The 10,517-nt window shown below is 35.4% G+C and overlaps 2 protein-coding genes across 4 annotated transcripts; one reads left to right on the top strand and one right to left on the bottom strand.

The window, feature by feature from the left end:
* The first annotated feature begins 1,720 nt into the window (after nt 1–1,720).
* On the top strand, nt 1,721–4,586 carry LOC105160646 (Protein kinase superfamily protein). Its single transcript, XM_011078122.3, has 2 exons — nt 1,721–2,584; nt 3,399–4,586. The coding sequence occupies exons 1-2, from the start codon at nt 2,095–2,097 to the stop codon at nt 3,986–3,988; spliced, it is 1,080 nt and encodes a 359-aa protein (XP_011076424.1). The 5' UTR covers nt 1,721–2,094; the 3' UTR covers nt 3,989–4,586.
* Nucleotides 4,587–5,690: 1,104 nt separating this feature from the next.
* Nucleotides 5,691–10,032, bottom strand: LOC105160740 (U-box domain-containing protein 35). 3 transcript variants are annotated; one of them, XM_088879461.1, is made up of 9 exons: nt 9,804–10,032; nt 9,572–9,693; nt 9,363–9,487; nt 8,989–9,197; nt 8,570–8,883; nt 8,260–8,361; nt 7,652–8,074; nt 6,809–7,561; nt 5,691–5,987 (listed from the first exon to the last, which is right to left on the bottom strand). In XM_088879461.1, the coding sequence occupies exons 1-9, from the start codon at nt 10,015–10,017 to the stop codon at nt 5,805–5,807; spliced, it is 2,445 nt and encodes an 814-aa protein (XP_088735587.1). In that variant the 5' UTR covers nt 10,018–10,032; the 3' UTR covers nt 5,691–5,804. The 3 variants fall into 3 exon arrangements, with proteins under 3 accessions (XP_088735587.1, XP_088735588.1, XP_088735589.1); XM_088879462.1 differs by having other exon boundaries at nt 8,579–8,883; XM_088879463.1 differs by having other exon boundaries at nt 8,989–9,179.
* Between the last annotated feature and the right edge of the window lie 485 nt (nt 10,033–10,517).

Raw genomic sequence — 10,517 nt, 5'->3', positions numbered from 1 at the left:
TATTGGCCATTTAGGTTTTTTTATTCATTAAATAATAAGTGGAGGAGTTTCATTTTATTTAAATCTGATTGGATATTTCTTGATATTTTGGTGGAGCTACTAATGCATTGATGGATAAAAGGTAATGACTAGTGATTGTTTTCCATCTCAAGATAAAAGTTAGGTCAAACTAATTATGGCTGTGAAAAATAATGGGCTACCAACAATTTCTGGATTTCCTCTTCAAATAATCTGATGTGGGCAAATATTTTATATTAATTGCGGATGAGAAGTTTGCGTGGCTTATAAGTATCAGGGCTTCCTTTTTTAATGAGAAGTATTTTCATAATAAAATTGTGAGACAAATACGAAGTCAGAACAGATAATACCTTGCGTAATGGAACACAAATTAAATCGCAATTCCTATCAAATATATCTATATATATATATCCCATTGTTCAATTTTGTGTATAAGTAAAATACAGATATACTAGTGCAATATCGGGAGTTGTTTTCGAGGGAAAAAAAATTATATTGAGAAGAATATATATATATATATATATATATATATATTTGAGTTTCGAAGATTTTGAAGATAGTATTAATAACGTAATCATCGTTTAGTACTATTTTATCAAATTATTGAAAGATATTGAAAATAAGCCAAAATCAGATGAATTCCGAAATCATCCCAAATTTATAAGACTAAAAAAATATTGGATCAATTTTGAACTATCTTAAAAATATTTTGAAAACAAAATCAAATATAGGGTGGAGTTTTGTACAAAGAAGAAAAGATTTTTGACTATTTATAAAGGGGTAATAACATCACATTTGACTGGAAAATCAATCTTATTACATATGATGCTTTTGAGTGTTTATTTTCTTGAAATCTAAAAGGGAAAAGATACTAATGCTGTTCCATAAATCTCAGAATTTAAGGTAAATGTCAAAAAGGGGTTTAATTCAAATATTTATTTTAATTCTAAATTCTGTTATATTTTTTATTTCATTTAATATATATACTGCATCGAGAGAGTGTTGAAAATGACACATTAGAAACATGTCAAAACGAAAACAAAATCTTAAGTGTAATTGGGGGCAAATTTTTTGAAAATATATCGATATATTTAAATCGATCAACATATACTTATTACAACATTCAGTATACAATACATCAATGATTATTAATAAATTTAAAGTAAATAAAAAAAATAATATACTACTTTAGACATAAATTAAATACCTACATTGATCGAATTCGAATTCAAAACATAAGTGCAGGGGCAATTGGCCACTATATTTTTTTCATATTCACCTATTTGGTAGCAATTGAGCAATTTTATTGTAATGTTTTCAAGATTTTTTTTTCTTATTTTGGGGGAGGTTTGAAAAATAAACAGACAAAAATCATTAAATTCATAAATAATATAAATGGAAGATTTTTATCCAGACGAAGTTTGGTCGAATCAAATTATTTTTATGACATGTGATGTACTTGTTATGTAATTAATTAATTTTTTTTAAATTATACACTAATCATGTAATAAATAAATTAAGTTTGCCATATAATAACTTTTTATATATCAATCACATAATAAATAAATTAAATTTACTATATAATAAATTTTAATCTGATCAAATTTAATTTAAAATAAAAATTTTATCCACGTAAACATCAGCGAAATCGTATGCTTAGATAAAACATCACATGGATCCACCTGCCAGTATTTTTCATCTCCCTCTCTCTCTCTCTCTCTCTGCAACAGTCTGTCTCCTCTGACCCTCTCTCTCTCTCTCTCACTCTCTGTCACTCGCACACACATAAACACAGACTGTGGGATTTGTCTGCAGCTCAGTTCTATTCCAAAGTCCTCATATTTTTGCAGTTCCAATCAATTTTCAGAATTTTTCTTTCTTTACCAGTTATTTTGCATAAAGCTCCAACGGTGGAGTTTTACACATTCCACAAGAATCCAGATTTCCTTCACCCATTTTCTTTTCTTGGTCATTCACTTTTCAGCATTTTTAATTCATCTTTTTCAGATCTTGGGCCCTCTTTTAAAGCTTCATCAATCTTTACCCCTACCCCAAGAGTCATTACTCTAATGAAAGATGGAGCATAGGCATAAACTCGTATTAATCATAGGTCTATCCTCACTATCACTCCTGACAATTCTTCTCCTCACACTCCTTTGTTGTAGAAGAAGAAAAGCAGGGAATGGCTCTCAAGATATAGAGGCGGCCTTTGAGTGTAAAGAAGGAGATGGGCTGGCAAAAACAGAGGATTTAATCAAGTTTGAGGGTGGTGAAGATCTTAGTGTACAGGAAATTCTTGATGCCCCTGGTGAAGTTATCGGGAAATCTAGCTATGGGACTCTGTACAAAGCCTGTTTGGTTAGTTCAAATTCTCTTACATTGCTTAGATTCTTGAGGCCTACTTGTACATTGAGGATGAAAGAGGTGATGCCAGTTGTAGAGTTGCTGGGTTCCGTAAGGCATCCAAATTTGGTGCCTTTGAATGCATTTTATGCAGGGCCCAGAGGGGAGAAGCTGATGATTAATCCCTTTTATGGGCCTGGAAATTTGGCTCATTTCATCAGAGGTAAGGCTCTCATGGTTTAAGTTTTGTTGTACAGAGAATCTTTTTGTGTTTATGATTTTTCTTATTATTGTTCAAGAAAATTTGGTATAAATGGTAGGATTATATCTAAAGCAGTTGTGGGATCAGATTGGATTGTGCTTGATTCTGAAATTTCTATGTTTGATATCTGCAGGCTCTGAATGTCTAAGAGCTTTTGACTTCATAATTTGTCATTCTTGGTTTAGTATTGTTGGTTCGATTTTGTTCTGCTGCATTGATTTGCTTGCAAGTGATTCTGGAAAGTTGGGACATTGTGCTTGGTTTAGAGTTTAGATATTGTAGTCATTTCGTCGTGTTAAAGTGGTAATTTGTTGCCTTGGCCGAAAGGGCTGATATCGATCGTTTGTAACTTGTCGGTATTGATCTCCTTATTGGAATTTGTTGATAATGGAGATAAAGTTCTACTCTCTTATCATCGCATAAACATATGATTTTGTCGTGTTGCCATTACCTTCTTCATTGTACTTGGTGATATTATTGAGAACTGTTGGAGAAGATTGGATGGTTGTTGATGAGATTGCTAGGTAGTATCCGGCTGGCTATAGATAGTGGTTGTCCCTTTCTGATCTGCATATTTGACACCATTTGACATGATACGACACCTCCGTTCTTGTTACCCGATCAAAACTGTCTTTATATCACAGTTTTCTGTTTGTTACTTTTCAGTTTGATGCATGCTCTCTAGTTTCCATTTACAGCTTTGCACGTGTCGAATCGTAATACATGGGACAATGCAAAACGAACTTGATTGATGAATGGTGTCTTTGATATGCAGATGGTAATGGCGAGGCTCACAAATGGCCGGTCATATGTAGGATCTCAATCGGCATCGCTAGAGGACTTCACCATCTTCATACAGCTTACGAGAGGCCCATAATCCACGGTAACCTCAAGTCGAAGAATATACTGTTGGATCCCAATTACCACCCGTATGTGTCGGATTTTGGCCTGCATCTTCTGCTGAACCCTCCTGCAGGACAACAAATGCTTGAAGTCTCTGCATCTCAGGGGTATAAGGCGCCGGAGTTGATCAAAATGAAAGATGCTTGTGAAGAGTGCGATATTTACAGCTTGGGGGTAATCCTTCTCGAATTACTGACAGGGAAAAAACCAATCGACGAAAACCCAACTCCCGATCAAGATTTTTACTTGCCGAGCGCCATGAGAAGCGCGATTCTTGATGACCGAATCGCAGATTTGTATCATCCCAACATTCTTCTTGGCCTAAGCAATGATCAGAAGGTAGCTACTGAAGATGGTATTCTGAGATACTTTCAACTAGCGATGGCATGTTGCTCTCCGTCTCGTCTCCTCCGGCCTGATATGAAGGAAATCCTCGACAAGCTTGAAGAAATCAGAAAGTAGAGGCAAACATGACGTCGGGGACATAGTCAACTTCATTATAGTTTGACTTCTTCGACGAACATGGCAACAACTAACAGAGGTTTCTGATGAAAGTTTTGTCCGAGCATGACCCTTGGAAGCACATTTGCATAATCAGAAAGCGACCCGGATTGACTTTAACATGAAGACTTAGCAAAAGAACACTTTGTCAAAGGAAACAAGATATAGAATTTTGTCGGAATTAGGCCATTAGTGACAGTAATTCTCAAACAAGAATTGCTATTATAAGTTCATTTTAGACAGGTTCGACACTGGAAAAACAGCCAGAATGCTATTGAGATACGGGTTCCTGATTTCTCTGGAAATCATGCATGCTGTGAAGACAGTGACATCCTAGGAAATCAGTACAGTGCCTGATTCTTGGTGGTTGATCAAGTCAAGCCCATACAAGTATCGATAGTTCGATACTATCAAGGTCTATACATCTGTTGTCAGTTTTATACAAGTTTACTTTTCTTTTTTCCTTTTAATAATTAGTTTACAAAGTCAGGTATGGAATTGATCAAGTATTCCTTCAGGTGGGCGAGTTAAAAATTTAAATGGTTCTATTATTTATTTTTATGTGTGTATAAGTTTTTGGCGGCTTTTCATACAAAATTTACCACAAAACATTTTAATCTAAACACATTTTCATTTTATGACATTTTCTAGCAAGGAAATCTATTACAAAATATATGGGCAAATTGCAACTTGCCTATATGTGATATAAGAAATACGTAAAAAAGACCCCTGTGAAAAGATAAACACCAACTTACCTTCCTCAATTTTTCGAAAAATATGCAAAATACCCCCTTCATTCGAGTGTGTTTCGTACACACCTGGTTTGTAGTTTTGCTTCAATTTTAGCTGTAATTTGTAAAATATAAAAATAAATTTATACAATAAATAAATATATAAAATATACATATACATACAATATACAATATATATACATATATCTATACTATAAAAATAGAAAAGACCTTTTTTCTCTCACAAATGACGATTATAACACTGCAACATTAATTTTATTATTATACCAATAATACCCCTAAGTTAGTTTTCTTTTTCTTTTGTTGCTTTCTTTCTTTCTTTTTTTTTTTTCCTTTTTAGAGATATGATGTATTGGTTTATATATTTTTTCTTATCAATAATATATTATAACATAAAATATTATTTATTATTGGTAGCAAGGGTACCCCCTATAAAGCTGCTAGATTTTTAGTCTTACCCTATGTAAACCCCAACCAAATAATAAATGGAGACCACTGTCCTTAGAATAACTAAGTTGTAGCAAATATGGAGCTCTCTAACTTATCCGAAGTATATTAAGGATTGTAATTTTTACTTGATATCCCAGAATTCATAAATTTATTTATTCATTTTGCTTTATTACTATTAAATTAGTGTCATATCACATAGATATGTCCAAAATTCCATTTAAGATTAACCAACAAACATTCAATATTCTCTTCAAATGAATTCTTACATTTGAAAGTGTACATTTAGAATGTATTTTAAACCACTGGTGGTTGTAATAGTTGCAATGGTTAATATCAAACAGGCCAATATCAGTAGGAAAAATTCTTGTTCGGATCAAGTCAGTCGAATCGGACCAATCATAGAGCAAGTGCGAGATACTTGCTATGTGATTGATCACTTTCCCTAAACTGTACATCAATCACACAATAAGAATATTTTACTTGCCATATAATTGATTTAGGTTTGATCGTGTCGGATTCGGATTAAAATTTCCCATACAGTAGAAGAAGACAGTGCAAGAACATCTGAAAATTCATCAACATTGTCCTGATTTCCAGTGGGTGATTGCTGAGAGAAGGGTATAGTTTGGTATGAGGCTTTTATTAGGCAAAGGCATGCTTGTAACAGGTGAGTTATCATTCTCCTCAAGCCATTCTTCTATTGCCTTCCGTTCATAACTATATCCATCAGCAGCAACGCATGGATCGTTCATTACAACCTGAATTTTCAAGAATTGGAATAACAAAAGGATCATTATTCACATGAAGCTGTTCAATGTACAAGTTTAAATCATTAGAAGACAAAACTTACTCCATAACACTGTGTTCGTTTCTTTCTGTGAAGGGATAAATTCACTTTTGGTCTTCTAATTAAGTAATTAAATCACTTTTGGTACTCTATGTTTCGACCACGTCAATTTTAATTTCTAAATCTCTGAACTAATAGAGTACCCTTTTTTTAGAGAAAAAAAAAAACGGCAAACCAACAATAAAGATTAAAGATTAACAACCCCTTACCTGTCATAGAGAAAAGAGATGTAAGGCATCATTTTATTTTTTCTCTTGAGTCAGTCCACGACTTGATGTTTGTTTTCATTTTCAAATTATTTTCGAGACAAATCAAAACATACTCAATATTTGTGATCATTTAGAAACATCTAATTTAGGTATTTTTAACTGTTTTAGCATAAATACATGCATATATATACACACACATAGACATAAATATATATAAAAAGTACATGATTTGACAATGAATAGTAATTTTTGTCTCCCAAAATACAATATTAAACATATAATATTTATTTTAAATTATCTCCAAAAACAAATCCAAACATACATGCTATTTCTAACACACACTTATTTATTTTTGTTTTTCTCTCTCTATTCCCACAAAACACTCCCAAAATGAATCAAAACATTATGGATATATTTTTTTTTTATTTTTTTGGTAATAATAAAATAAATAAACCTATATGAGCTTCAAAAAGTGGAGGGGAGAAAGCTGATCTAGGAATCAAGAATGTCTTGTCTTGCATACCTCGAGTATTGGGCACATGCAATGGCTAGGAGGACCTGTGGGAGCAGACGTTGCTAAATCACGGGCCTGATCGGCAACCATTTTTAACTTTTCTAACGCAGGGAGGATTTGATTTCTCAAATCAGGCCTATCTCTATGGCGTAGCTCCGTGCACCTCAATGCAAGAATAGCCAGCTCCTTCGTCTCTTCAGCGGGCCAGTTACCAGCCTCAGGATCCAGTACGTGATCCAAGCAATCATCATCAATGGCCATTTCCACTGTCCGAGCAAGTGCTATGGCAGGTTTTGCAGTCAGCAACTGCAGAAGCACCATTCCAAATGCATAAACATCAGACTTGGGAGAAACCAGGCCTGTCCTTAGGTACTCAGGGTCTATGTAGCGAAGGGTTCCCACAGGTCTCGTGTCTTTGAACAATGTTGCCATGTTTGATGTGTCTGAATGAAGCATAGTGGACAGCCCAACATCCCCGACTTTGCTTACAAAGTTTTGGTCGAGCAGTATGTTTGCTGGTTTGAGATCACGGTGGATGATTGGTTTCGGCTTGGAGTTGTGAAGGAAGATCAGGGCTGAGGCTACTTCACGAGCAATTCGGTACCTGACAAACCATGGTATTGGAGGGCTGTTGTTTTTCCTGAACAATCTTTCCTCCAGGCTGCCGTTCTCCATGTACTCGTACACCAAGCAACCGCGCTCCAGGCACGCCCCAAGAAGAGTTAGCAAGTTCGGATGATGAATTTTACTCAATATCTCAAGCTGAAGATTAGAAAACAGATAATTAATGAGTTGAAATCTTAGAAAAATGTAACTTAGCTCGGCAAGAACGTCGAGTTTTAGATTTTATACCTCCTGCTGAAATTGTTTGCTTCTGTTAGCTGCCATTGAATGAAGGATTTTGACAGCTGCAGTCTTATGACGCAGCGTACACTTGTATACGGTTCCATACGATCCCATTCCGACTCTAAGATCATTGGAAAATGATGAAGTAGCACTTGTAATTTCTTCCCATGTAAATTCCTGGTGATGGTGAAGTGGAGCTGCCAAAGCAAGCTTATCTTTTGCTTTACCCTCGCAGATAGCTTTCTTCTCTGCTGCTATTTTCAGTGCTGTTTCCTTTTCCGCGCATTCCTTTGCGTATTTTGCTTCTCTCTTTGCATCTTCGTATCTGGCCTTTTCTTGTTCAGCTATCTCTTTGGCTTCCTCCTCTTTAAGGTTCATCTCCTCGAGCCTAATGGTTTCCTCAAATCGTTGCTGGTAAAGATCGTTTAACTGATGGGAAGAAATCATTCTTGTATGTAAGGCAGGTTACATTGTGCAATTACAATTGAAAAATGAAGAAGAAAGATCTTTTAGATTCTCAGAAAATGATTTAGTCTCTGCCAGCATACAGTGCGTATATCATCCTCTCATAATGGAACAAGAAGAATTTTTGGTTTAAGTACTTAAAAGTGTACCTTCAGAGAGGCACCAATAGCCTCAGTTTGTGCTTTTGCATACATTCCCTGTACCTGTTTCAGTTCCATTCTTAATTGTTCTAGCTCGAGGTCGATATTCACCTGAAAAGAAAGAATTCTATATTCACTTGATGCCCGGTGTATACCTCGAATTTTGACATACAGCTAAAAACTAATAATGAGGAGTGTTGCAGCAAACGATTGGGACTAGATCAGAAAGGGATGAGCATGTTTCAGAACTGTATTTGACCGATAAATTCCCATAGATAGAATACTTTTAAAGGATCTTAACATGGTCAGAGCGCGCCACCTGACTTACTAAAGAAAAATCTGTGGAAGCATTTAAGCTGGAAGATTGATCCGTAGTCCAAGAATGATTGTCTGATATCAAGCTTCTGAAACTAGATCCCCTGCTCTTTGGATCAGTAATACCTGAGCTACTCGACATAGAAATTCCGTCATCCTCCTCTTCTCCAATATCATAAGAGAACGTTCTGCTACTAGTTGAATTTCTTCGACTGTCAGTGACACTGTGATGCACAGCCGAAACGGATTGAAACTGCTTGTTTGGTGACAGAGACGGAAGAGAAGGATATGAAACAGTTGAATCTTGAACTTTCCAGGCTGGAAGACGTTAAGCTGGAAGTATTAATGTCGTACATCTTTTCATTCTAGATATCAGGTAATGAAATACAAGCGGTTTGATATTTAAGATTTAAGAAGTCATACCAGGTTCTGAGTTACTTGTATAGCTTGAAGAGTAGTTGCTAAAACTGCTATTATGATTAGCGTCGTCTCTTGTGCTAGAAACGGCCTCAGGATCAGAAGGGCGCACTGCCAACAATTTTCCTTTGGAAACAGCGTACACAGTGCAAAAGCTTGGGCAGCATCCTGAGATCCTTGAGGACAAATTTTGTCCCCTAGGCATCCAATAAGAACTGCTTATGTATCAGAGAGCTCTCGTAAATATGTATTATTATAACAAAATATAGCAAATATGGCTCATATTCTTGCATCTTTTATCTTGGCAATCTAAACAGATTCATCACTTTAGTTATTAGGTTGGAGCTTGTAATTTAGACACACATACAGTCTTTGATTACCTTGAAAACAAACCACCGGTGGACGAGGTTCCAATGACGAGCTTCTTGATATTGCATTTCGCGATCTCCTTTGCTATTGCATTAACGATATCATCTGACTCAATCTGTACAATTTCTGCTTGAACCTACATTAGATGATAAGATAGAATCAGGACTAACGGACTTTCCAGAATCCTTTTCTTTTTCAAGCAGATGTAATTCCATAAAACCTTTTTCCTGATGCACAGCATCTTGTAAGGAAGAATCCTTTCACTTGTTTGCCATTCCACTTCCTTTCTGAAAGCAGTTGCCACGTCATTTCTTACTTGTGAAATCGGCATTCCAGTTCCCACTGCGCGCGTTTAAAAAATTCAATATTGAAAAAATCACACGTAACAAGAAACTTGAATCCGAAAGATAATCTCTTGATCATTCACAATATTACTGGAGGCAGCAACTCACTAGGTGTTGGGACTGTAGTGATCTCAGGGAAAACATGTATCAACTTGAAGCAGACTTGTTCAGGGCCTCCGTCCGGAATTAAGTTCTCCAAAGCCCACCTGATCACATACTTACTTCTCTTGCCGCAGTTTATAGCTATGCCAACAACGGAAGACACCATTGAGGGCCGTAATCCATTTAGTCCATCTACGTTAGCCCTGTTTTTGTTTTCCATTCTGAAACGGCTTCAACTTTTCTGCAGCATAACAAATTTAAAAAAGTTGGAACTCAATGTTTAAGAATACATTCAAAACAGAAGTAAAATTTATAAAACAGTATACAGGAGTAACCTTGAATAACAAATGACAAGAACACAAAATTATCTAGATCTAGGAAAAAAAAGCATTTCCACCTGAAAACTTGTGGAAGTTGCATGCACTACATTCTTAAAAACGTGCCAGTTAATAAGTAGTTTAGATAGTAGAAGAGTCATCGGCTAGTTCTCAAATTTTGAAGTTTTGAGATCAAATTCCACTAGTAGTTAGTTGTTGACGATTGATACTTATAAATAATTAATTGTCAATGCATTTGATCATCTCACTGATTAAAGAAAAAGATTGCAGTTCTGTTTCTGATTGGATCCCTACTCAGTTGCTTACACGTCCACTTTGTTGAGTTGCTTGTCAGCAATTTGCAACTTTATCAAGACCTTAATGTATGATAAGTATTCTACCT

Source organism: Sesamum indicum, linkage group LG4 (genome assembly GCF_026168435.1).
Source record: "Sesamum indicum cultivar Baizhima isolate 11 linkage group LG4, ASM2616843v1, whole genome shotgun sequence".
Taxonomy (NCBI): Eukaryota; Viridiplantae; Streptophyta; class Magnoliopsida; order Lamiales; family Pedaliaceae; genus Sesamum; species Sesamum indicum.
The sequence above is the reverse complement of the archived record's forward strand: the minus strand, read 5'-3'. Positions and strand labels throughout refer to the sequence as shown.